This window comes from Columba livia, chromosome 1, assembly GCF_036013475.1.
Source record: "Columba livia isolate bColLiv1 breed racing homer chromosome 1, bColLiv1.pat.W.v2, whole genome shotgun sequence".
Classification (NCBI taxonomy): Eukaryota; Metazoa; Chordata; class Aves; order Columbiformes; family Columbidae; genus Columba; species Columba livia.
The window spans coordinates 125,052,410-125,080,347 of NC_088602.1; the positions used below are offsets into that span (position 1 = coordinate 125,052,410).

At 39.1% G+C, this 27,938-nt stretch overlaps 1 protein-coding gene across 7 annotated transcripts in view; it reads left to right on the plus strand.

Moving 5' to 3' along the window:
* EPHA6 (EPH receptor A6) overlaps window positions 1-27,770 on the plus strand; it is a 502,797-nt gene extending 475,027 nt beyond the window's left edge. For all 7 annotated transcript variants that reach the window (XM_065076549.1, XM_065076536.1, XM_065076555.1 and 4 more), the window contains 3 exons: window positions 8,753-8,946; window positions 11,973-12,122; window positions 15,009-27,770. In XM_065076549.1, the coding sequence (XP_064932621.1) occupies window positions 8,753-8,946; window positions 11,973-12,122; window positions 15,009-15,123 (459 nt within the window). In that variant the 3' untranslated portion in view covers window positions 15,124-27,770. The remainder of the gene's footprint in view (window positions 1-8,752; window positions 8,947-11,972; window positions 12,123-15,008) is intronic.
* Window positions 27,771-27,938: the final 168 nt, after the last annotated feature.

Genomic DNA, 27,938 nt, shown 5'->3' on the forward strand with positions numbered 1-27,938 from the left:
ACAATTGAATGCCAAGCAGGATACCTTAGGGAGTCTAAAATTAGATACCTATGCTTAGACAACTGAATTAAGGCTACTTTTTCCCTGTGGCACCGTGTAAAATGACCTATGTAAGAGATTTCTCATGTATATTAGTCTCTATGTTCTACAACTAACTATACTTCTGCCAGCTGCTGATTCTTACACCACTGATCTAATCTGATTCAAGTGGTGATCCAATGTGTACAAAATTAATAAAAGAGGATGAACAGGCGGGCTCCAACTAACAGTATGAGTACCCCAGTTATTTTCTTGTCTGAACTGAGAGGCACTTATCAGCTCCTGAACTACCATAGTTTGCAAACCAATTTAAGGCAAACTGCCATTGTTTTCCTTAAAAAGCACCATTTTAAGATGTGGTGATGTCACGGTCCATTTGGTGATGGACTCGTGATGGTTCTTATACCTTGATCTCGAAGAGCGAAATTAAGGCAACCAAAATGTCAGGGGTTATCATTCAATCAAAGTGTTACTTTATTAATTTGTCCATAAAGCGGCACGCGACAGTGAGAGAGAGTAAGAAAAAGAAAAAGGGAAAAGAAACAGGGAAAAAGTAAAAGTAAAGATGAGAAAAGAGGTTGCATTTATCAGCAGTAGAGCTTCAGAGGTGTCCCTCTGGTCTCTGGTCCCATAGAGTCCTGCCGGTCCTCCATCGTGGTTCGGGATCCTCTGGTGGGAAGATCTCCAATGGTGTCCATTCTGGAGTCATCTTTTATGCTTCTTCACCCCCCTTGCTCCCATTGTTTGAGGACAGTCTCCGCCTTGATTTCGCAACCCAGGCTTGTACTGCTCAGGCTCGAAAGATTCACGCTTTCTTTTGCCAGCACTTATGTGTCCAGCATTCGGGGGCCTTTCTCTGGTCCATTGGGTGACCTCAGGACCCTTGGCGAGCTTGTGGGCATGCTCCTTTTTGTTGGCCATTGTTTGGGGGAGCAGGTGGGAAACACATGTGACTGAGGCTGCAGGTGAGAACACATCTTCTGGGCGGAAGCTATTGTCCCTGGGTCGAAGAGACCCTCAGAACAATAACTTTCAGGAGGCGGGGGCTGGTTTGGCTGAAGCGGCAGGCAAAGACTACGCAGCAGCCACTGTTAGCAGCAGACACCCCATATCAGAGAAACCAGTGCAACACAATGCTTCTCCTCGGACCTCTCTCCAAGTCATTGTCCATGCGTTCTTTCTGTTAGGGCCTCAGTTCTCTAAGTTCTTGATGGCGATGTTCAGGCAAATGCTGCTCCATCTTCAGACCGACTCTCACAGGTGGTTTAGGAGCTGAATGCTAAGGAGGTGGAACATCAGCCTTGCAATAGCAGAGGACAGTATTCTTGAGCTAATCTTCCATTCAGAAGCAAAGCGAAACACAGCCATAGGAATAGCTGCCTGTTCATCATTAGTATGCTGTTGCAAAACCTGATTACTCTTCATTGCATGGAATGCACTTTGTATCAAAATGCACACATAGCCTCAATTTTTCTGCCTTGCCAAACTAATAGATGCAATTATTAGTTTCGCTGTGAGCTTTCTTTTACAGGGAGATTGAACAGAACAAGATACTGGTAGAAAAAGTGCTAGCAAATCACAGAATTGCACAACAGATGAGGCTGAAGGACCTTTGAAGATTGTCTACTCCAGCCCCCTGCTCAAGCAGGGTCAGCTAAAGCAGTTTGGTCAGGGCTGTCTCCGATCAGGCTTTGACTGTTTCCAAGGATGGAGATTCTACAAACTCTCTGGGCAACCTGTGCCAGTCATTCACACAATAAAAAAGTGTTTTCTTACATTTTGATGGAATTTCATGGTTTTCAGTTCGTGCCTATTGCCCCTTGTCTACTCAACACTCTGAATAGTACGTACAATGTCCATGTGTGCCTTTACAAGCAAACCTCACTGGGCAGTTACTTTTTCCTTTCCACCCCCGTTAGCACCACCTGGTTGAGGGACTGTGCTAATCATAAAAGCAGCAATGGCTCACAGTCCTTTCTTCTGCTGCCCCCATCAGTTGCCACTGGCACATCCTCTGAGTGTATTGTGGGCAATAGTCTTTCGCCTGGCTTTCCTCACTAAATAACTGATATTTGTTTCTCCCTTCTCTCTGCAGCACCCCATTCATGTCTGGTTTTTTTAGAGATTAAAGAAGCCCATGAAGTCAGAGGTACTTCTGAACAAAGTCAGTCCTGCCATGGTGCCTGGCTTCCGTGCAGTTCCAGTGCTTCCAACTGCAATGTCATCTCTGTAACTCTGCCTCTGCCCCTCATCTTGCCAGTCTGCTTATCCAGCTGCAGGTGACGGGTAGCTGGTAGTGACTGCAGCTCGAGGCGGTGGGAGGAAGGAAGATGCTTTTTTGCTGTATCACCATGTTCCACCGTGATGTCATCTTGTGGTCCAACACAGGGAATTTCAGCCTCTATTCCAGTTGTGATTTTTCTGGTGTTGGATCAACTCTCTATGAGGAACTCAGCTGCCATCATCTCTCTTATTTATTCTGTAATCATAACCCTTCTCCTCACAGTGGGTCCATCACCAGCCCAGCTCTTGACCGTCCCACTGCTGTTACCTCTAACTGGGAATGGGACAAGAGATAGAGACTTTCTATTATATCAGGTCCATTCAGCTCCACTATTCGTCTCCTGGGAAGAGGGTTGGAATGACCAGTAGGACCCTCACATAGAGTCCAAGTCACCAGGTCACAGTATTGCACAGCATGACTTCATTCCAGCTGCCTCTCCCTTCAAGGCTGGCTGCACCCTGTCCTCTTCCCCTCTATCAGACCTTACGACATATCTACTCAGGGACATGCCACCAGTGAGAATCCATAAAGCAGCCCCTTCATTTAGAGTATATTAAATATTCTGCTACAGCATGAAGATGGTAACATTTAATTACCTCTACATCCAAAACAGAAGTATATGTTAGTACAGAATAATGATGCAGGCCCTAAGGATGCTGCCTATGCAAATGGTGCTGACTCCTGGGGATTTTCCCTGCAGTTCAACAACACACAGTAGAAAGGATTCCTTTTACCCAGAGTCCTACCCACAGGCTTTTAGTGCTGAAATGTTAACAGGGAGCCCCTGTGACCTTCTAAATACATTTAGTGACTCTAAATGTCATTGGGAAATTTCAAGTTATTTGACATATTGCAAAGCTTTGTTGGGTATTAGGACATTTATTTTAGTGCATTAAATTACCTGAACTCACACAAGCTTATTTTGCAGAAATAATAGGACTTCCCCAAAGGTCAGAGATACTATATGGCTGGGAAAGAAATAGAGAGGGGCACACACTAAATAGATTCAGAAGTGACACATTATGCAGACAACCATTAATAAGGCCTTATGTAAGTATAGTCAGAGGTTCTGCTACAGCAAAATGTCTGGCAACATTAACATTATAACACTTACTGTGTTTTGATTATAAAAAAACTCTTCTCTAGTTAGCAATATTTATTTAATTGGGTGGGTTTTTGTGAAGTACCAGAAGTTTTCCAAGTATAAACTCCACAGAGCTGCATCTATTATTTCACATTCCACCTTACAAATTGCTTTTCTAATTCAACAACTTTGGGAAAATAATTCACTTTTTTAGACCACGGCTAAGTAAGTGATGTTTTGAGTGGCTGCCAGTTAAATGTTCACTTCTTACATGTGTAACATAGAAGCCAATGATATGCTCACCCCTACCAAAAGGGAGGCAATTCCAGGAGAGGTGAGTTCAGTGCTGGCGTGGTGCCTGTTTGAAGGCACCAGGGTCTCCTGTCTGACCCCTCAATCAAATCACACAGAGCCAGCACAGGTAGCAGAGAGCCCCAGCTGATGTGAAGGGCGGTGTTAAACTCATACCTGCCATCTTAAGTAAACCCCATCTGATTTCCAGAGACTGCAGCTCTTCACAAGTACCCATCAGGTCAGGGCAAGACAGAGAGACTCAACACCTCTGCAAATCCAGCATTCTCTGTTTATATTCCTAAGCAGGGATTGGGAAGCTGAACTTTAGGCAACTGAATTTGAAAATACCTCTCATAAATGTTTTGACACTGTACACAGTATAATGCAGAGGCTTAAAAATGTTATTAACTTTGAGAAATGTTCTTGTTTAAGTAAATGACCATTTTATTATTGTGGTAAGTCACTTCCGACCTGTGTTGGTGCTGATTAATGCACTTCTTAGATGTGTGGCAGGCACCAGAGGTGTCCATTAATTAGGGCTGCTGCACAGTCTGTCACGTCTTATTGCTTAATTAATAAACATTAGCTGAGATATTGAACTTTCCAATGAAACTAGTGTACTGATGAACAGATTGTGCAAAGAGCCTGGCTTGCTAATGTTCATGTGAGGAAAGGAAGATTTATATTCCATGCATTTGGTTTGTAGAACAGCTGTGAGTGAAGCCTACTGGGACACCTGTTAGAGGCCACTGTATAATTTAGTGCATGTTGCCGAACTACAATATTCAAAAAAATAAAAAGAAAAATATATTTAATGGATTGTAATCAATATGCAAGAAAACTACTGCAGCAAGCAGAATAAAAGTCCTTAAATTTATGAAAGTTTAATATAAAAATAACTTACCCTAATATAGTTATTTCAAGCCACAGATATCAAAGTACTTGGCAGGCACCTAGGATTGGCTCTGTATCATGAGGCATGAGCAGCTGCCTCTCCTTCCTGGTAGATTTTTCAGATGTCAGCAGAACACAGGGACAATGTCCCTCTGGACTTTCTTCTGTCTCAGTCTCATTAAAAAATCTGTCAGTTAGCTTTCAAAAGCAAAAGTCTATGTTACTGCTAATAATGAAACTATCAGAAAGATTACAGCTTAATTTTCAGATGCCATTTTTGTCAATTTCAAATTATTTTGAAACTAAACATGCATAAATTTCATGCAGAAGTCCATAAAGTATTTTTCAGATTATTTTGGTATCATAATTAATATTCAATATTAACTCTGTCTCCACCTTGACAGCAATGTGTAACATTAAACAAAAATGATAAAATGGGTTTAACAGGCTCCAGTGTTTAATATCATCTGTGTACAAAAATATATAAAAAGAATGGTCCCCTTTATAAAAATAAAAGCCTAAGCATTAAGAAGCATGGAAATAACTAGCTATAATAACTGTAAAACATATTCTCTTGCCCTTATAGATTGTATTCTTACCTGTCAAAAAGTGTTACTTACAAAAGTACACCCTGCCCATTTTACTCACCTTAATACTGACCCACAAGACCTTCTAAAGAGTTTTAACCATACTCAGAGCTGAAAATAAACCTACAGCCTCTTTCTCGGTGTTTGATGGCAGCACAAAATATTTGCATGCTTTCCTCCTTTTGATACCCATCAAGTGTTCATCACAAAACCAGAACTAGAGAGCAGTAATCAGCCTTTTTGTTAGCAGACACAGGGCTTCATTTGCATAGAAACTAAGCTATTGTTTCAGGTTGAAGTAGATGGGACATCGATTTGCCAATGTGGAAAGAGTTCCGCCAGTTGCTAGAGCTGTTGCTGTACCCTTCTTGTACATACAGATGTTTAGACCATTTCACCATTAATGTGGTGCTTCTTCAACCTTAAACTGGCAAGGGAAAAGTCATTTAAAGGATGTTAACATGTATAATCTTTACATATTATGTACTATTTTATATTACCAAAAAAAAAGTGATACTTCTTCCCTTTTAGGTATATGGATATCTAATTCCTCTGTTCAGAGATAAGTGCTATGCAAGTAGCAAAGCAGAAGATCAAATAAATAAATAGGTAGATAAATATATAAATAAATAAGGAACTAAAAAGCTGTCTTACTTCCTTTGAGACTTGATTCCCATTGCAATATTAGACACTTATCACATCTTTACTCTTGCTTCTTAGATTCTAAAAATAATACTTGCCTCACAAGGGATACTAATGAGGGAATATTTGCAGTATATTTTTAAAATGTGCTGGTATTAATTAGAAATTATAATTATCCCAGTACCAGCTGGCATTTCTCTTCATACTGAAATGTTCCTTTTGAACAAGAGAGGAAACAAAATGCACTGTAACTTCTTTTTCAAAGATATAGCAAAGTACAGTATGTCAGAGAAAATATAATGTCTGGAAAATTGCAGTTGCTTTTGGGTACTTTCCTGAATAGATTATTTCTGGAAAACCTCATCAACTCTCTATTGTTGTGTTGAGCAAATGCTATATGTCTCAAAAAAGTAGAGGAACTTTCGCTTTGCCTTGAAAACAAACTACATTTTCTGAACCTACCATTTGCAACAGGTACAGCTAAATGTAAAGACTACAATATCTGCATTTCTGGGCTGCTAAAGATTGCCTCTTCAGTGACAAGTATCAACTAAGGTATACCCCACATTGTAACAAGTACCTACGTTTTATGAAGCCACTTTTGACAAATTACTTGAAATACATGAGTTTTGACAGTTTTGTGATGAAAATTTCATGTACGTGGGGTTGAATTCCACTCTTCCTGAGTCTGTAACAGGAGCAATCTGGGGGCATATTCATTGTTAGGAGGGAAGGCTTTGGAGGAAATACTTGTCAGGCAATATGATGGTATTTTTTCCTATGGCAGCCACTTTGGCTGTTCAGATTTTGAACCATTGAAGTAAATCCCAGGGACGTAAACAAGTAGCCAGAAAGGCAAATGGAAAGATTGACATATATTTTACCTCTAGATGCATATATTGACATATAATTTACCTCTAGATACCACCTCAGCATTTGGATGGCCAGTCCCATCTGTACGTATGGGGTCTGTCAATTCTCAACAGGCACATAATGTTCAGAGATCCCTGTGGCGAGTGATGGTGCCTTTGGAGTTGCCTCGGCTTCCTGGTGCTGTCATGGATGGGTCTGAAACTTCCCCTGTGTAAATCCAGTTCCCTGGCACATTGCAAACACTTGTTTTTCACGCATAGGTGTTTCTGTCAGGGTATAAGAGGGCTACACACTGTAGGACCAAGTCACTTCATTTTATAAAACTCAGATGCCCAGCTGTGTACAGCTGCAAGAGGCTTGTTCCATTCTCTGCCATGCCATGAAGGGGAGCTAAGGTCCTAATATAGCTTCATTACTCTTATTTATTTGCATCATGCTTGCAGCATAAGTATTAGGCATTGCTAAACAGAGCCAACAACATTAATTCAGAATTCAAAAAGAGAACGAGGATATATTCCAGGATAATAAGATGTAATATATTGAAGCTACAGCTAGTGCTATAAAACATTGATTTGCTGTAAACAGTTTAATGTACCCCCTTCCAGCTGCATTAATAAGTCTGCAGTATGTACATATATTGGTGTGAAAATGATAAATGTGTCCTTAAAGCAGAATGGGTAGAAATGCAGTAGGTACGTTTCTCATAAGTGCACTGCGTTATTACAAATTTTGTATACAATTATTTGTACTTTAGAGAACATTTAGCATTGATTGGATTTTTAAGTGGAAGAGTTGTGTGTGTGTGGTAGGGTTGGTTTTTCCTAGCTGTGTTCTTGATCATCCATTTACTGTCTTTCCATTACTCTATATAAAAGAAGTCCTGACTATGTCATTCCTGTCATCATCTGCACTGCTGCCACCACTCAGTGCAGAACCTAGTAACATTTCCTCTCTTTTTAAAAATCTTACACAGAATGAATCCAGCCAGCTCTTCATGGACCTTATACACTTTTGCTACCTCCTATCACACAGGGCTACTAATGTCCTTTTCAGACCATGCTTTTTGTTACCGGCGTTACTAAAAACAAGCCTCTCTTCAACTCTGATCAAATGTAATTTTTCATACAAATGATTTATCTGTGGTATCAGATCTGTTTCTTTCCAAATCCTGACCAAACACATTTTTCCATATCTGCTGAATCGGAAAGTTGTACTCACTTTAGGGTATATGGTAACACCACAATTTTATTAATTTCTATTAAGTCATAAACAGCTTGGGCATCCAGGTTTCTGAGACAGGCTGTGCAAAATAATGTTGTGCTTCACTGTAACTTGGTGTGTGGGACATTGCCTGAATTAATCATACTCTAACATCAGCAGAAACAGCAAGCAAACACCAAGTAAAGTCTCCAGGTACTGCAGTGTGCATTTGGAGTGCTTGATTGTACAAGGTGTTTCAAAAAGATGGACCCAATTTCAAAGCAGTATGTTTCACAATGGCAATATGTTACACAAAAATTTACAGTTTAATGAGTTACCAAGTTTTACTAACCTTTTTATAACCTTTTTATAAACTTACAAATGCGATATAGTGCTTTCAAATTGGGTCCATCTTTTTGAAACACCCTGTATTGTCACTTCGCCACACACTAACACTTTGTCAGGACATAAATATTAGAGCATCCCAACAAGCAGCAGCCATACAAGGCTCGTTTGTGGCCCTGTGACTCCATTCAGTACAACATCAACCCGCAGGTGGGTAAAAAAGATGGTGATACTGATTAGTTCTTTCCGCTCCTCCTCCTTTCTTGGCTGTTTGAAGAGGATGTCCAGAGAGTCTAAAAAAGTGCCTGCTGTGTTTCACATGCCTACAAAACACTTCGCATCTCCTCTGGTCACACTCACTCCTGCCAGTCCTGATTCCTGAGTGAAGCCCCAGCAATACATAAAGTGAGGGTGCCTCTGCCATTAATTATCACTGGTTTCTAATTGTCAACTTTACACTGTTCTTTCAGCATTTAATATCCAGTGATCGTATGCATTGTATTTCTTTAGGTTATACTGTCTATTGAAGAAGGCTACAGGCTTCCAGCACCCATGGGTTGCCCAGCTTCTCTTCACCAACTAATGCTTCACTGCTGGCAAAAGGAGAGGAACCACCGTCCAAAATTTGGTGACATTGTCAACTTTCTAGACAAACTGATCCGCAATCCAAGCACCCTTCATACCTTAGTGGAGGATGTACTTGTGTAAGACTTCTTTTGGTACTTTTTTTTTTGTAATGGATGGTGGCTATCATTAGATGTTTTAAGGCATTAAGTAGGGGTGGGAGAGAGCAGAAAAGTTCTAAATTCATGAAGTTATGGGGGTTCAAATAGCTTTAAGCCTCTTTTAAGGTTTGCTTTATTGTTAATGAACTGTTGTATAAGGACTTGCCAATGACACTAAACAGAGTGGGGAAAGGGACACACTGGAAGGGAGAGCCACCCTGCATAGCCCTGGATAGGCTGGAAAAGAGGGCTAAAAAGAACCTTATGAAGTTCAACAAGGACAAGTGTAAGGTCTTCCACCTTGGAGAACATAGTCCAGGAGTGCAGCACAGGCTGGGATCTACCTGCCTGGGGAGCAGCTCTGTGGACAGGGACCTGGGGGTCCTAGCGGACAAGCAGCTCAACAGGAGTGAACAGCGAGCTGCTGTGGCAAAGAAAGCCAACAGGATGCTGGGCTGCTTTAGCAAGGGCATCACCAGCAGAGACAAGAAAGTCATTATCCCACTCTACTCAGTGCTTGTCAGTCCACAGCTGGAACACTGTGTTCAGTTTTGGTCCCTGCTATGCAAAAAAGTTGTGGACAGGCTGGAGAAGGTCCAGAAAAGGGCCACAAAGATGATCAAAGGACGGGGAAGCCACCACATGAGAAATGTCTGAGAGAACAGGGCTTATTCAGCCTTGAGAGAAGAAGGCTCAGGGGAGACCTTATCACCGTTTTCCATTATTTAAAGGGTGGCTACACAGAAGATGGAGACTCCCTTTTTACAAGGAGTCACATGGAAAACATGAGGGGCAATGGGTACAAGTTACTCCTGTAGAGATTCTGATTGGACACAGAGGGAAATGTTTCATGATGAGAACAATCAGCCATTGGAATAATCTTCCCGGGGAAGTGGTGGATTCCCCAACATCGGACACTTTTAAGATTCAGCTGGGCAGGGTGCTGGGCCACCTTTTCTAGACTGTACTTTTGCCAGAAGGCCTGGACCAGGTGATCCTTGTGGTCCATTCCAGCCTGGTATTCTATGATTCCATTACATTTTTTTTTTCCTCAAGTCATGCAGGTTATATTAGGTATTTTTCTTTTTTTTTTTTTTTTTTGTTTTGGTTTGGTTTTTGTTTGAGCTCTGTTTGTGTGTTGTCTATCCTTAATCTTTGTGAATCTCTTTGTTCGCTTTTTTTGGCTCTTCTCCTATATGCTAGTATTCTCTTTGTAATTCTCTTTGTAATTTTTTCTCTGTTCAACAGCCTGTCTCTCCACCTGACAGTGCCCAAGCAATTCCTGAACTGCCCAGGAGAAATTCCCTACAGAAAGTAGTTATGTGTTAGCTTGTTAAATCTGTATTCATCTGCAGAAAAATGGCAACAATGACCAAATAAGAGATGGTGCTATTACCATTCCACAAAAAAATTATTATTAATGGTATTGTCCAAAGTTTTTTCCATTCATAATATTATAGAAATTAATGCAGCCACAGGAGAAGCAAGCCTGTGGTGGAAGAATTTCTCAATTTTTGTGGGCTTATTAAGCCATACTGTCCCTGGATATCATCTGAAAGCAGTGAAGGTCCAGGTGGCCTCACTATCTTCAGTAGCTGAAATTCACCTTAAGATAGAGGTGCTTTCATGGAGACACCCCCACTGTGTTTCTAAAGGGTTCTCAATGCCCGGGTGGGTCTTGCTTAGAACCTCAGTGGGTTAAGATGTTTTTTAATATGGTTTGGAGAGGGGCTGAGCAACAGGGAAAAGATTGAGGCTGGTATCTTGCTGTCCCTGTTTTCTTGCAGTCGAGCTCTTATTGAGCTCACCTGCTTGGGAAAGTTTTTCCATTCATCTGGCAATGCTTGATGCAGACAATCTGAATTATTATTGTGTTGCTCTTAACTTACGAGGTTGGCAGTTATTCTGTAAAATCATACAGTCACAGAGTAATTCGGGTTGGAAGGGACCTTGGTAGGTATTAAATTGAGGTTTCTACTTAATAATGTTCTCCTGTCCTGCAGTCTCTCTCTGTTATTTTGATAATGTGAATGAAAATCAGTGTGTTTAATGTATTTGAATATGTGTGGTTGAAACTCAGTATGTTAAGATACTAGGGTGTGTCGCTTCCTACAGTATACATAAGCTATGTTCCCTCAGTTAATGTTGTCTGGCTTTTGCTGCCTAAATTTTCATTTTCAATAAATTACATCTTTCTCCTAGAGGCTATCATAAAGCTTTTATACATAGCAGTGTGCTTTTTCTGCATTCTGTTTCTACAGTTTCTCTACACAAAATGTACAAAGTCAATGGAAGTTGTGAGCCCTCATCAGTGTGGTACACAACAGAAGACTGGAAATGTATGCGCCAAAATTGGAATATTTTTTTTTCCCACCTGTTTCAGTTGTGATAATATTCAAGAAAACAACTGAAACAGAAATTTGATTAAATTAGCTCCTTTGTTTTTATTTGCTACTCTATGTAATTCTATATAAAAGCAAAGATATAAAATGTTAATTTTTTTGCTTCTTTTAGGTTTTGAACACTGTTATCAAAGTGTTCCCATTGCACAATGGTATAGCAATAAGGAGCCATTTGGGGTTTTTTTTTTTGGAGAGAAATGTTAGAATAATCTCACGGTGTTTTAGTATTTTTAAATTCTATCTCATGCCAAATTTTGTTTGTCCTCTACTTTGGCTACTGTATTTACAAATTATTGTCATCCTGAAGATGTAAGATCTGTAAAGAAATGCTTTATGGGAACAAAGAGAAGAACAGTAGGAGAGGTCTGTTCCTTGTTTTTTTACGGAGCTGCAGAGCTTTAAAAAAATGTATTGTTTAAGTAGTGTAACTTGGCAGACTAACATGGTTTCTAAGTTTTAGACAACAGGTTAAAGAGATCTGCAGTTAAGATTTGACCTTTACAGCACAGGCTTCTCTCTCATTCCTTCTGCCTTCTGTCTACCAGAGTAACCAAGTGTCATATTTTGTACTGCTTTGGTAACCTTTACATTATGTTTTTATAGAATGCCAGATTCACCTGGTGAAGTTCCAGAATATCCTTTGTTTGTTTCAGTCAGTGACTGGCTGGACTCCATAAAAATGGGTCAGTATAAAAATAACTTCATGGCAGCAGGTTTCACAACTTTGGATATGGTTTCAAGAATGAGTATTGAGTAAGTATGCAATCTATTATCCCTACAGTGACTTAATCGATCTGAATTTCTTTGGATGCTGCAGTGATGTAATTATCATCATGTATGGAATAGTGCTTTCATTTCCTTTGCTATCTAAGCTAATAAGACAAATACAGTTGATTTACCAAAACGATGCAGGAGAAAGATGTGATTAAGAGACGCAGAACTGACATTTCATTCTGTGACCATACCAAACACTGCCAAAGGTCAAGCAGAGAACATTCTTAAATGTTTCTTGGGGAATCAGTTTTGATCTAGACCACTGAAATCAGTGGTAAAGATATTTTTTACTTTGCTGTAAAAATCCTCAACCCCGTGTCAGTCCTCACGGAAGTTGTTCCACAGCTTGCTGCCCTTCTTCAACCATCTCTATCATTTTTTAAATGAAAACACTGAACCCAGTGTATAGGAGTTTGGGCAAACTATGGATTAATATGGTAGCATAATACATTCTATTTTGTTCTCTATTCCCTTCCCATTAATTCCTAATCTTTTATTTGATGCTGAGACTGTCTGTATTAATAATGGTAGTGGTCAGTTAAAACTCAGTAATTTTACATGTGAAGTTAGGACTGGTTTTCTCCCATGTGTATCACTTTACATTCACCTACATTGACGTTTATCTGCTGCTTTATGGCATAGTCACTTAGTCTTATAAGATCCTTCTGAAACTCTTCACAGCTGGCCCTTTCCATTACTGCCCTAACAATTCAGTCTCAGTAACTGACTTCTTTGCCTCTGTGCTCACCTGTTTCTCCAGACCATTTACCCTGCAGGTTTTCATTCATGACTACATTGTAAAACCTGGCAGCTTACTCCTAACCTCTTGCCTTTAAAACTGGTTATTTAGTCACACAAACACCTTCTTACGCCATAGCTCCTTATTTTCCCTATAAAGCTTTGATGAGGAATCCTCTCTAAAGATTTTTAAATCCAAGTAGGGTGTATCAAATTAAATGCCTTCATCCATGTGTGTGCTGACTCCTCCATTGGAAACAAATACTTTTATAAAATAGAGTTTCCCTTTGCAAAGCCATAGTGATTCCAGTACATAATTTATCCAGGCATCCCATAATTCTGTACTTTACTATAGTTTCTATTATGCACTGTAATGATTTCAGGCTCACAGGTCCGTAGTTCCCACATCTCCTCTGAAAACTTGTTACTTTGCCTGGCAGCACTCTCCATGCCTCAGGCACCAAGAAATTTTTAAGCAAGTGGAACAGAGCTGAAACATCACTCTCTCACACCCCTGTTAGTAATTCCACTACTTCCTCCTTTAAGTCTTTTAAAACTCTTTGCTAAAGATAGTCTTATTCTGGAGGTGGGTTGTTGCTTGGTTTTTAAGTTTGTTATAGAGCCTCTCCTGCAGTCACTTCAACTTCAGACAGATCCTCTGACAAGTACCTCATAAAGGTTCTGGCACGGGAGTCACTTCAATTTGTTCCACAGTGAATATCAACTCAAATAATTGGTTCAGTCTTCTGGAAGTGGCCAGACTTGCAGTGCTTTTTTATACCCAAATCATAATTAGATTCTACAGGCACTCTGGCAGGTTTCTTGTACCCCAGTGAGCCTGCAAAAAAAATGTATTATGAGTCTTATTACTAGGTGTCTTTTTCTGGTTGTTCCTGAAGTTGGTTGTTTTGGTTTTTTTTAGCCTTACCGTGCTTTTAAAGATAGGCTGCCTAAGGTTATCATCTTTCCTACTTTCTTTCTTTAGATATCACTTCAGCTTTTTGAAAGATTCTTTCTTCAAACAACCTCTGTTACCCTAAGGCTGCTGGCATCCTTCTCAGTTTTATCAGGCCTTCCTTGATATGTGCTATGCATCGTTCCTGCATTTCTAACTACTCCCTGCTGTAAAGGTTTATTCTTTTAGCTGACCCTTTTTAGCTTCCAAGATGCTCAATATTTTTGCATAGTCCCTGCTGACCTTAAGCGTTGTGTATCATCCCCCATGTGGATGCTAAGCCCAAGTACATAATACTTGCTTCTATACAGTGGCTCTTCATCTGGAGAATACAGAGTATCTTGAACTGCAAACCTGAAACTCATAAAGGTCATGCCTCATCCCCCAGGCTCCTTTATTAGCTGTATCGTCAAACAGTTTTTGAGGGTATCTTAAACAAGTGGTATCTATGCTATGTCCCAGTGTGGGATTTGCACAATTAGACAAGGCATATCTGAAGTTTCCTGCCGTCACCACCTCTGTGATCCTTCTCAGCATATTGAAGTTGTTGACGTTTATAGAACAATGGAACTAGTGGATGGTGTCAGACCCTGAGGGCTGGTGACTTCATTCCTGCCAAAGAGTCAGGCTCTGTGGGTGACCTACCACCTCCAGGGTGCTGGTCTAGATGAAATGGAGGGAAATCTGGCTTGAGCTCTAAGATTCAGTGCTATTCTGATCTTGAGACCACCTCTCACCACCCAAATCATCAGAAGCACAGCCTCTGTTATTGATATTTCAGCCTCAGGACTGCAAAAGTGAGTGTATCAGCCCTGTTCCTTTGCAAGTGAAGTGGAAAACATTTGCTACTAACATATTGCTAAAAATGGGCTATTAGAACCCTCCTCTTGGATCCTTCCTCAAGAGTTGAAAAAATTACTTGACCATTAGCATCACAACAGATGTCGGTGCTCTAACTACAACATTTTTAAATTTTTTTTCTTATATGGCTGCCTTTAAACAAATTTGGAATTGACAGGTGCATAAAACTTGAACATTTGCAGTGTTCTCGTATGTTCTAGTCAGGAAAATAAACTGTCCTGAAGTAGAGCAATTCATCATATATTTGTAGTCTTTTGTGTGCAAGAGACTTTACTATACTTGCATCCACGATGAAACTTTTTATCTTGCAGTGACATTAGAAGAATTGGAGTTGTACTCATTGGACACCAGAGACGAATAGTCAGCAGTTTACAGACTTTGCGGTTACAAATGATGCACATACAGGAGAAAGGATTTCATGTATGAAAGTACTAGAATCAACTGTGTTTTGTGCCTCAGCATTTCTAAAATGGAAAATACTCTCATTCTTCCCTTCTGCTCTTCCCAACTTCAAGAACTGCAGTCTCCTGTTCAGATTATAAAAGTACTTCTATGTTAATGCTTCCAAACAGGAATTTTTAATCACACTGCATAGCTCCTCTGCCAGTTACCTGCTGATAAAATCCTGGCCTACTGCAGGATTCTCGCTACACATTGATGAATAACTCAGCATGGACGTGTAACTTTGTTTAACAGTATTTGGGAAACTTTCATGAACTTACTTGAAAGTAGTAATCTATTTGGCCTGGTGTGGCTTCTTTATCGATGTATTTAGAGTTTGCTGGTAGATCAAAAAGTATTTGACTTCTTTCATGTTCTGTGACCATGTAACTTCCAATACCAAATGTGCAATCAAGAAGTTTGGCATATATATTTATTTTATCTCTTAATTAAATCCAAATGGATGGGTCCTATTGTTACATTACTTTATAATAGTTTAAATGCTGGTAAGTTGGTGCCTCAAAATGTTAGTATTGTTTGCAGAAATGACTGATGATTTTATGTCGCGAGTTTCTGTTGTGTGAATAATTGGGAGGACAGTGAAAGAAATCTCTTTGAAATCTTAAGGTACTTGGTTTTTAATTACTTTAGCACTTGACACTTTTTATGCTTTAAATTTTAGATTAGGTTGGAAAACGTGTTCATCCTTGGAATTCTTCACCACTCTTCTTTTTTTTTTTTTTTTTTTTTTTTTTTGTGGTACTCAGCATTTGCTTCTCCTACGTGGCAAGTATTCACTGGAAAACTGATTGTAACGTTTCCATAACCACGTGTAAACATGCTTGTCAGCTGTATTGTGGCCACATAGACTTCAGAAAGCTTTCTGTTCCAAAAATGCAGGCATGAACTAAGCATAATTTCCACCAGTGGTAGTAGACCTTTGAGGGCCAGCCAACAGTGGGGTGATGTGCTAATTCCTGTGGGAGCAGGCCAGCCATATCATCCTCCAGTTGAGGGCAGTGGTACAACCACCAATTAATGCTGGAAGTTACGCGCTGCGGTATTTGGTCTTGTACATAGGCAGAAGAGGAGGTGTAGGACAGCAGTGTAATAATACGTTGCCTTGAGTCTACTTCTAACTGCTTTTAGGAGTAAAAAGCAGACTCTGTTGAAATGGAGCTCTGGTTACTGTGGGCTGGATCTTCATTTAGTGTAAATGAAATTGATGACCATTACCTTTAGAACTCTTCAATAGCCATATTTACATGCAAGAAAATGGCTGCAAAGGCCTAACGTAATATTTGTACCTCTCTTAAGAATTACAGCTTTCATGTTTTATTCAGACAACTTACACAGATGTGCGGGGCTACATTTCCAAACATTTGCATGAGATATGCGCTTCTGGAAACAGGGGAACAAGCGCATGTCTGTGTGCTGCAGAAATCATGCGCAGATCTACATGCATGTCACATGTAAACTGGATGCAGATGCTTTTGTTGATTTATACATAGTTTGGAGGATGTTTTTGAGTTACGTGTCATTCCAATATACTCAAGCTTTACAACTCTTCTGTTAAAATGTGCGTTTGGGTAATTATTATAATATATGTGTATATCAAAATGAACTAAATACTTTATGTAATCATAATTATATTTACTGCTTAATTTACAGCTTGTAAATCAAAATGTATTTCCTAACTCTTGGAAAAGGCTGCCATTGTATACAAGTGGCAAAGAAGGAAAATCAGAAAGCAATTCAGAAAGGATTATGCTTCCAACCAGTTCACACAGTAAGACATGCTAGGCCTGATTCTCTGTTGTCACTTTACGTTGGAATAATTGCATTAATTTAAGAGGGATGACAGTAGTGCACCAAGTAAATTTTCTTTTCTTTCATTAAAAAAAAGGAATTAACTGAGGAACAAGTTTTCTAAAGATCAGGATTCACTGGTGTTCTGCAATGCCAATTTAATGATCTTCTTTAATTAAGGGCAGTACCAATCCTATTCTAGCTACAAAGGTAATTTTGCCAGCATGAGTAGTGCCATTGAACTCAGCAGGACTGTACAAGCATGTACATTTAGCAAGATCACAGGCCGTCAGTGGGAAAAAAAGCATTTGTTCTTTTCTGTGACTGTCACTTGAAAAATTCTGCCCCAGTTCCACATCTGAATAATTTTTTGGTAAAAGTTCTCTTACAGAAAGAAAACCACACTTACCTGAAGCCTTTTAAAAAATACTATCATCACAGCATAATTTAGGAGTTGATTTTCCTTTATCATTTTGTTATCCATTTTGCCTGTCATTGCTTCCGTGGCCAACAACATGACATCTGTGCAAGGAGCCTCTCTCACAATTAAATACACTGCCAAGGAGGTATGAGTCTGTTATTTGTCAATGGGGTTTCAAAATTACTCATAACTAATCCAAACCGTGTATGTGCACTTTTAAATTCTCCTTCGCATGTTTTTTTCATCACTGGTAGTGTGGATGCAGAGCGGTATATTACATGCACACAACCTAGATATATTTCATGGACATTAATTTCCAAATTTATCATACTACTGAAAATATATTTTCAATAGAGAAAAATCAATATTAAAACATGTATTAATCAGATATATTTTTTATATAATCAAGAGTTTGGGTAACAAGAAAGGAAAGAACAAGGTATTCTTTGGGTGAGGGCATTTATTAAAAACATTGTAAATCCAGGATTTTGTTGGTTTATAGAGCTTGATTTTTTTGTTGCTCTTGTGGTGCAGTATGACACTTTCATAATAGTTATCTTGATCAAATTTACATATTCCCCATTTTGGAAACATTTTATTTGCTCTTGCTCCAATTCCAAGCCTACTCTTGTTTTGGTTTTCCTAATTTTTTCATTTAAAAACAAACAAAAAAACAATAGATGTTATTTTCCAAATGTGAGCTTAATTCTGTGCAGACCACAAATGTACATGTGAAATCAGAGCAACTTTCTTTGTTACAGAGGATACTTTCTTCAGGTGAAAAACAGCTCTATTTAGTTTTGCTGTATATTGCAATGTGCAGTTAGAGTTTAAATTTCACAAATTGAAGCAAATCTAGTAAGCTGTCTTTGAGAATCTGGCCACATTGCGGAGTGCTTCATGATTAAAAGTAGTCATTGAAAATTCACTAAATGAAGTGTGTATGCATGATATGCAAGCCAAAAAAAAAAAAAAAGGCATTAAAATGTGGACATAAGGAAATGAAATTGTTCAAAGTTATTTACAAGTGATATTCATGTGTAGATTTTTCTCACAGATCTGATTGTCATTAATCTAGAATATAATCTGTCTATCTGTACTGCTATGACTACTTGCATATCACTTAAGCACCTAAAACACAGCTTAAGTCATGGCCTTGACTGCTTTGCAGGACCATGTTAGTGTGTCTTGGCTGACAAGTGCACTGCACTGCCCTTGTCCATCATGTGCCAACAGCAGCGCTTCTAAAGTTGACTGACGGGCAACTTGGATGTCCATGCACTTGTCATTTAGAGCCCGGAGACCTACTGGGAGGAATTCTTCTCACCTAATCTTGGAGGTCTGCATTTGAGCTAGTCATGTGAGGTTCCCTTTTCATCAATGAGGAGAAGTGGGCCCTTGTAGGATGCGAGTCATCTAACAAATGTAATTATTTATTTCTTGGTTAGATGAATTGTGCCAAAGAGGCACCTGTTTCTCTGCATTAAAAGAGATCAAAATTACTAGTTCATATGCAGGCATCTGTGTTTGGTCAGATGAATCTCATGCACTGATTGCATCTAGTCCTTATGCTGCACCTATGAAAAAAGAGAGAATTTGTGCTGGTGTTAAAACTGAACAAGTAACTGCAGAAGGTTTAGTAGATTTTGCTCAGGAGGGGTTTGCACATTGGAATTACTGAGAAGCATTGGGACTCCATTAGATGAAAGAAAGAGAATTGAGCTATGTAATTTAATTTTTTCTTAAACAAAAGTTACTCTTTTTGTTGCCCATGAATGTAAATTCAGTTTCTGTCCAATAAAAGCTTAGACACATGCTATGCTTTAAGACATCAGCCAAGACTTTTCAGCATAAGGCAATTTTTTAAACTGCAAATAGTGCACTCAACTATAAATGCAAATAGACTAGTTGTTCTGGACAAAGCATTCTCTGGCCAAAATTGTATCAGGTATTATCTGGATTATTCTGACATGGAACTCATACACTGTAGTACTTTGATTCTTCTGTAATTTAAGACTGACTTTCCATTTTCCATTTTTTATATGACGAGCCTAATACTGGGCTCCATGAATTTATTTTTCAGGGCAGATTCATACAGGATCCAAAGGTGGGTCATAAGTAACATACAGATGCCTTTTATTCAGACACAGTAGAGATTTACCATGTGGAATAGCTAGGACTGCAGAGATGCCTAGTAAGACTCTATTTAAACTACAGCAATTTCCATGTTAGAATGACCCCATAGGACTGCATCAGCCACCAAGGTAAAGCAGCATAGAACATACTTGTATTGAAGACTAGTTGCTAAATTTCAGCTGGCCACATTGCAAATTGAAACATGTGTTAAACTGTTTTAACTGAGCTGATGGAATGGTTCTATGGGACACATTCTGGCAGCTGAGAATTTCTCTTGTGAACACAAGGCACCTGTAATTACCCTGTCATGGGGTCAGTCTGTCTTGGAATATGTTCCACAGAGAGTGGAAAGGAGGGCTCCCAATTCAGTCCAACACATCTTTTAGAGTAACAAAAATTAAAGTACTAATAAAAAGTCTGTCTTCCATTGCATCTTCTAGGCAAAATATTAAGAATAGAGATACTTCACTTCTGACACTTGCACATGGTCGAAGAGCACTGTATTCTGTTAAACAGTTCTCTTATTTGTTCGCCAAGTGTAATTGATCTTTCCTGAATAAATGGCAAAGATAATCTTATTCTTTTCTTTTTATAATGGTACTGTTATTTTTTGAGAGTGAGGGAAAGATGTGTTGGGCTGAGCTAAAACTTAGTAGGACAGTGGCCTTGAAATCTCCTGGAGAGACAAATGAATCAGCACTGAAAAGCGGAAAAAAAAAAATGCCTAAAGCCTACAATAAGGTGAACAGGAAGAACTGTCCATATTGTGCTGAGGAGCATCAACAAACCAAACCAAAAGAGAAAAGGAAAGAGAAAAAAGAAAGGAAATGAAAAGAAAAAGAAAAAAGAAAAAGAAAAAGACAAAAGAGAAAAAGGAAAAGGAAAAGAAAGAAAAAAAGTGTTGCATAAGGCTGTTCCATGCACTTAAAACTCACAAATATCTTCTACCATCATACACTGTATTTAGTAGTGCACACTGCTCATCTCATCCATGAGTGCTATGGTTGCATATAGTTCCTCAGATTATGGACCAGGATATGTTAAGCACATTATGGATATAAAATATTTGTCTATATGTACAGAAATAATTGTAAATATAACATGTATCATAATATCCGAGATTTTTCAAACCTACAGGATTAATTATGTAACTCCCAATAATGGGGTTGATCTGCCTCACTGACTTTTAAAATTTGTAATGGCATGCACTGTATGTGTATAGTACTTCCCAGACTTCCTTGGCTTCTTATCTGGAAAGGGACAGACTCTGTTTCTCCACAGGCAGGAAAAGCGTTTTCAAACTGGCTTACAGAAAGCTGCCTGGTCACCTGATGCTGACGCTTCTTCTGCCACCACACCAAACCCCTTTCTACTGATTCTTGTCTGTACGACTGATTACTGTAGAAATCATCAGTGATCATAAAGAGGAAGCAAGGTACCCATGAGCCAGCATCTCCAGTAAGAGGTAGTCCATGCTATAAAAAGGTTGAGTCCATCTGCTGAAGTCACCAAATACGTTTAAACAGTATATGAATTATTTTATTTTAAATAGCCACTTATAGACACTTGTGAGGTTAAAATGAGAGACATTTTCAAGGGAATATGAGTAAAGATATGCCATTTTATAATCTAAAAAGATGTGCTAAATTTTAGAAAGGAAAACTAACAAAAATGCCTGATAAAAAACATGAAGTTAAAAAACAGATTTGAGTTAAAATATATTTCCATATCTTATATGTGAAATAATATAATGCCAGTTCAGTGAAATCTATTTGTGTCTATGTTTCTTTAAATATTCAGCATTAGTATCTCTTAACCTTTCTTTCCTGCAAGAGATTTCCGAAGTACCTTTCTCTCCCAGAAGGTTTTAGCATATTGTCTGATTTTTCACACCTGTGTAATTAAACTGGAATAAAAAATGCCAAGTCATGAAACTGAAGATATGGGAAAAAATATATTTAAAAGATCAGTCTCAAAATCACTGGAAGTTTTCACACTTGTTCTACTTTGTTCCTGTCCAAAATTTTGACCTATATCTAAGCATCTGAGCACTTTGACTAGCAGGTAACTAAACATGTGTCTCAGTAATGATGTATGTACTGTGCCACTGTGCCGTGTTCAGAAATTCTGCAATCTATAAACAGTTCCATGTTTGTATGGCTTAATTCAGATAAGGAGGCTCATTAGAAATGGGACTATTTACATGGGCAGAGTTAGGCATAAAAGACTTGCAAATCCAAGTCCCTGTAAAATATTTGTAAGGCAGCGTAAGATATATTTGTCATTTTTTTCAACTTCAGTACCACACATGGTTTCCTTCAGCAGTCCAGTATATTCATTGATACTATGACAAAACCTCCTCTGCACATTGTTCTTCATATGTGAGAAGATATTGCTGACCTTTTTCTTCGTTTGGGAAGTACTACACATTTTGAGGAATATTCATCTCTAACATGTGCATCATCAAGCTGATTACAAATTTGTGAATATATTTCTTGTTATTGACAATTGAGTGAAAAACTGCCAAGCAGCAGCATGTATGTTGAGCTGCAGATAAGACAAAACCCTGGGACTGAAAATTCACAAATCAAAGAGAAATCTAGCCCTCTATATTATGAACTGTGTGATGCCTGAAGCCTTGGTTGTATAGAAAGCCACCTTGAACCTAGGATCTGGAAAATCGAATTTGACAGAAATCTACATTGGAATCCAAATACTAATTTCTGGTTGTGAATGATGAAAAAGTGCCCCCTGAAACACTCAAGGGAGTATTTTCATAGCATCATCACAGTGAAATGCTCTGAGGCTCCTCTACGACAGTAACAGGCAATAAACTAGTTGCTGGTTTTCCAGGGCCCCGCCTACGAAAAAAACTGGTAAAATTGTCATCATTTAGATTAGAGCCTGTAGTCCATATTGTGCTAAGGAAAAATAACAACAACAACAACAAGTATAAGGCAACTCACAAATACCTTCTACCATCATATACTGTATTCAGTAGAACACACTGCTCATCCATGAGTGCTATGGTTGTATATAGTTCCTCAGATTATGGACCATTTTTTAAGAAGCTGAATGCTCTGAGTTTTATAACTTACCATTATAGTCCCTTTATGTACAATAGGATTAGCTGAGAAAGACAAAGTGCAGCAAATGTTTCAAATCTGTAGATTATTTTAGCTACTAAATGCCAACTTTAGAAGTTCAATTTTTGTCTTGGAAAAGATCTGCTCTAAAACACCTGGTATTTCCAACTCCTGCTGAAAAATTTTAATTAATTTCTTGATGGAGTAATTCCTGGGACAATGATGTAACTGTGAGGAATTAACTGTTTCAGTATCAATAGGCATGGTCTTGCTGTGATCGAAATTCATGAGAGGTTGTTATGACTTCACTGGCAGTGAGATGAAGCCCTGTCTTATACATACATGATGTAGCATTCAGGTGTCCAAACAAATTCTCCTTTCCTGCATTCCGCTACTGTCATGCTTGACTTGTTAAAGAATCAGCACTTATTAGGACACACACTCTCCTGTCATTCAAATGTATTGCTAAAACTTTTTTGCTAGTTTTAATTTCTCCATTGAGAGTTTCAGGCTGAGATGTAGGTTGGTCATTCAGGGCTTGATCCAAAATCAGTTAAATGTGTAAGAAGATGTCAACAGACTGTAACAGGTTTTGGATTAAGAGTTTCTATAGATTTGCATGGAACAGATGGCCTCATTTAATAGGGGGGAAAAGAGTGCACTAAGCATAAAAGACAATGCTATGACCTCAGGGATGTGATGAAATAGATTATGGTTACCTTCAATATGGTAGACCTGAATTGCAAGGCACGAAAGGTGATTGCTGCACTGTTTTATTGGAATGGGCCACCATCTCTGAGATTGTAATAAGTATTTAAAATTATTTAATAGAGAGTCTAACATGAATGTTTTCTGTTTGTTTGTTTGTTTGTTGTGGGGGTTGGTGAGGTTTTTTGTTTGGTTGAGGTTTTTTTTTTTTCTTTTTTGGTTTTGGTTTGGTTCTGGTTGGTTGGTTGGTTGGTTGGTTGGTTGGTTGGTTGGTTGGTTTCTGCTAGAAAATTCTCCAAATTCCTGCAGTTAAATTCAGGATAAAACCATGATCCCCATCAAACAAACAGAACCTACAAAAAAATAGGATTTATCTGTCCTTTTTCATAAAGATATAGCATTATGCAATATGATCTCCCCTTCATAGTAACAGTTCTATCTGATCATTTGCCTCTTTGAACAAGCTGTTCTATACTCCTAGTGCATTGCAGTGTAAATTTGGAGATTTGCCAGTTAATGAAAGGCAGGCACAGTAGCAAATAAAATAACTAATGCCCTCCTAGTGGTTCTGTTTACTGGACTCTTTTGTTAGTTCCCTATCTCAAGAAAAACATCCTACTCTAAAATTCCTAACATGTAAATGCATAAGCATTTTAAAGCTTATGGCTATGATAACCTGTCTGCCTCTCCCCAAGAAGCAGCTAGCTTTGAATTGTCAGTGTAGCATTTTAATATCATTTCTTTTGCAGCAATGTCTTCCTCCAGTTTCTCTACATAAAGTTTCTTGGTTAACTCTGGTGAAGGAACTGGATCCAATCAGTACTTCAGTGTATGTTGTTCTTACCTAAAGCCTTGTGACTGTTTCTCTTGAGGCCAATATAAAAATTCTGTGATGGTATCAGTTACATCACGCACGGTCATGCTGTGTCTGAAAACCTGGACACTAACAAAAAGGGCTTGTTCTTTTTGGTGTGGTACAACCCATATTGACTTTGGTAATGACAACAGGTACTCTGCACTTCTCAGGACTGCATCTGCAGTTTAACAAGGAAAAAAAAAAAATCTTTAAATGCTTATGTGAAACTGTATATACTGAGAGGCAATAGTTTATTTTCTAGCAAAGCAACTTTCATTGTTTTAATTTTGTCATCAGGGTTGGTTTTTTTTAAATACAAACCACTTTCACTTACAGAAAAGATACAAAAAAAAAAATTTACTACCTTCCAAAAATTAGCTTGGATTTTTCTCTTGGAAGATCGTAGAATCACAGAATGGTTTGCATTGGAAGGGCCCTTAACGATCATTTCATTCCAACCCTCCCTGCCATGGACAGGGACACCTTCCACTAGACCAGGTTGCTCAAAGCCACAACCAACCTGGCTTTGAACACTTCCAGGGATGAGGCATCCACAACTTCTTTGGGCAGCCTGTTCCAGTGTCTCACCACCCTCATGGTGAAGAACTTCTTCCTTATGTCTAAGCTAAATATACCCTCTTCTAGTTTAAAGCCATTACCCCTTGTCCGATCTCTACATGCCCTTGTAAAAAGTCCCTCTCCAGCTGTCTTGTAGGTCCTCTTTAGGTACTAAAAGGCTGCTATAAGGTCTCCCCAGAGCCTTCTCTTCTCCAAGCTGAACAACCCCAACTATCTAGCCTGTGTTCACAGCAGAGGTGCTCCAGACCTCTGATCATCTTCATAACCCTCCTCTGGACCTGCTCCAACAGGTCCATGTATTTCTTATGTTGGGGACCACAGAGCTGGATGCAGGACTCCAGGTGGGGTCTTACCAGAGCATGGTAGAGGGTCAGAATCATCTCCCTTGACCTGCTGCCATGCTCCTTTTGATGCAACCCAAGATACAGTTGGCTTTTTGGTCTGGAAGTGCAGGTTTCTGGGTCATGTTTAATTTCTCGTCAACCAACACCCCTAAGACCCTCTCCTCAGGGCTGCTCTCAATCCATTCTTCGCCCAGCCTGTATTTGTGCTTGGGAATTCCCAACCCATGTGCAGGACTTTGCACTTGACATTGTTGAACTTCATGAGGTTCGCACAGACCCACCTCTCAAGCCTGTCCGGGTCCCTCTGGATGGCATTCCCTTCCCTCCGGTATGTGAACCGCACCACACAGCTTGGTGTTGTCAGCAGACTTGTGAAGAATGCACTCAATCCCAACAAAGATGTTAAACAGCACCAGTCCTAGCACCAACCCCTGAGGAATGCCACTTGTCACTGGTTTCCACTTGAACATTGAGCCGTGGACCCTAACTCTTCAAGTGCGCCCATCCAGCCAATTCAGTATCCACTGAGTGGTCCATCTATCAAATCCATGTCTGTTCAATTTAGAGACAAAGCTTTAAAGTCAAATGCTTTGCACAAGTCCAGGTAGATTATGTCAATTGCTCTTTTCTTATCCACCAATGCTGTAACTCTGTTGTAGAAGGCCACCAAATTTGTCAGTCAGAGTTTGCCCTTAGTGAAGCCATATTGGCTGTCACTGATCACCACCTTATTTTCCATGTACCTTAGCATAGCTTCCAGAAGGATCTATCTGCTTCATGATCGTGCCAGCCACAGAGATCAGACTGACTGTCCTGGAGTTCCCCAGGTCTTCCTTTTTTCCCTTTTTAAAAATGGGGGTTATGTTTCCCCTTTTCCAGTCAGTGGGAACTTCACCAGACTGCTACGATCTCTCAAATATGATGCATAGTGGCTTAGCAACTTCATCTGCCAGTTCCCATGGATGCATCTTATCAGGTCCCATGGACTTGTGCATCTTCAGGTTCCTTAGATGGTCTCAAACATGTTTTTCTCCTACAGCAGGCAGTTCTTCATTCTCCCAGTCCCTGCCTTTGCCTGCTGTGACTTAGGTGGTGTAGCTACAGCACTTCCCCATGAAGACTGAGGAGAAAGAGTCATTGAGTACCTCAGCCTTCTCCATATCCTGGGTAACCAGATCTCCCATTTCCTTCCAGAGAGGGCCCACATTTCCCCTAGTCTTCCTTTTAGCACCAATGTACCTATAGAAGCTTTTCTTGTTGCCCTTGACATCCCTGTCCAGATTTAATTCTATCAGGGCTTTACTTTTTCTAACCTGATCCCCGGCTGCTCGGACAATTTATCTATATTCCTATAACGTGGTTGGTATGTTTTCTCAGGATAGTCACTATTTCTGTGTGTTGGTTTTAAAAGTATCTCAATTAAAAGGGGTTTTAATCTCTGTCTCTTCTGTGAAATTAGATTGTATACAATTAAATATGACTGCTCTCCATAGTTTGCTGTTCTAGCATAGCCATAAAATGTATCAATGTATGTGTATATATGAATAACTATTGGATGACAGACACTTTAGATTATATATATAAGCAGCCATGTCAAAACTTTAAAGGTAGATGGCTGCAAAAGTAACAGTATAATCATAATACTCACAAACTATTTTACAAACAAACCGTGGCCTCAGCACAGATCTCATATCCTTACCAGTAGTCTGAAACCCACCTTGTCTTTAAAGACCCTCAGATAACATTTGTTTTGCTGTTGCTTCTTTTCCTCTTACCGAACCGTATGTTAATAATGACAACTACCTGTGGCTCAGTCTTCGCCATTCGTCTCACAGAAAAGCAGCCGTGGCACCGTACCTCTGGGTTGTGTCTTCATCGGTCTGAACTTGTGTAGCATTGCACAGAGCAAGCACCATCTACTCATTCTGGGAGACTGAACATTTCTCAGCTGGTATTATTGGTTTCCCCCTGGGACTGCCTCACTGTTCAGAATGACATTTCTTCATGTAATATATCTCCCATATGTGTTCCCACTGCATTTTTATTTCTGCCTTTTTGCCAGTTTATAACAGTATTGTAGGAATAGCCATGTAATAAAAAGCTTAATATACTGATTTGCAGTCCCAAGGGGAATTTACATTTGAAGCAAAGTTGTTATTAGTTACTGAAAAGTAGTGTTATCTTATTTTTATTATTATTATTATTATATTCCTATGATAATATGATGTTCCATGTAAATTTTCATGTGCTGGCATGCCTACAAGTTAATAGTGTTAATAGAATGCTCAGCTCTCAACATTAGGCTGTTTTTAAGGTGAATTACATTACATATGCCATCTCTTTGCAGAAAGAATATGGGGTTTGGCAAAGCTACCTGCTGAGCAACATAATAAGATTTTTGTACAAAGTACAAGTTACTGATTATTATTGTATTTTATTTTTCTATGATTTCCTAAGAGGCATTATCAGGTCTTACAGATGGGGTAAGCCTGTTTATTAAGATATTTATTAGCAAATAAAAGTTACAGTACTGGTGGTTATTTTTGAGTTAATGGTGTTTGTTTTGCCTTAAGTTACTAATATAATGATACACGGTGAAGCCTGTCATACATGATCATGCAAAAAAACCCCAGCTGCTTAACACAGGGTGGTGTACTAATAAAGATGGACCAGCAATATGTTCTAACACTCGAGATGCTTCAGGGTGGTGGTGTTTTTTTTCAGCTAAAGAATGCTTAATCATAGTGGCCTCTTCTGTGCTTACCACTGAGCTTTTATGCTCTGATAAATGCCTTATCAAAATGCACATACAGTTAACAACATCAGGAAAAAACTGTGCACATTAAAAGTTCCAAACAGCA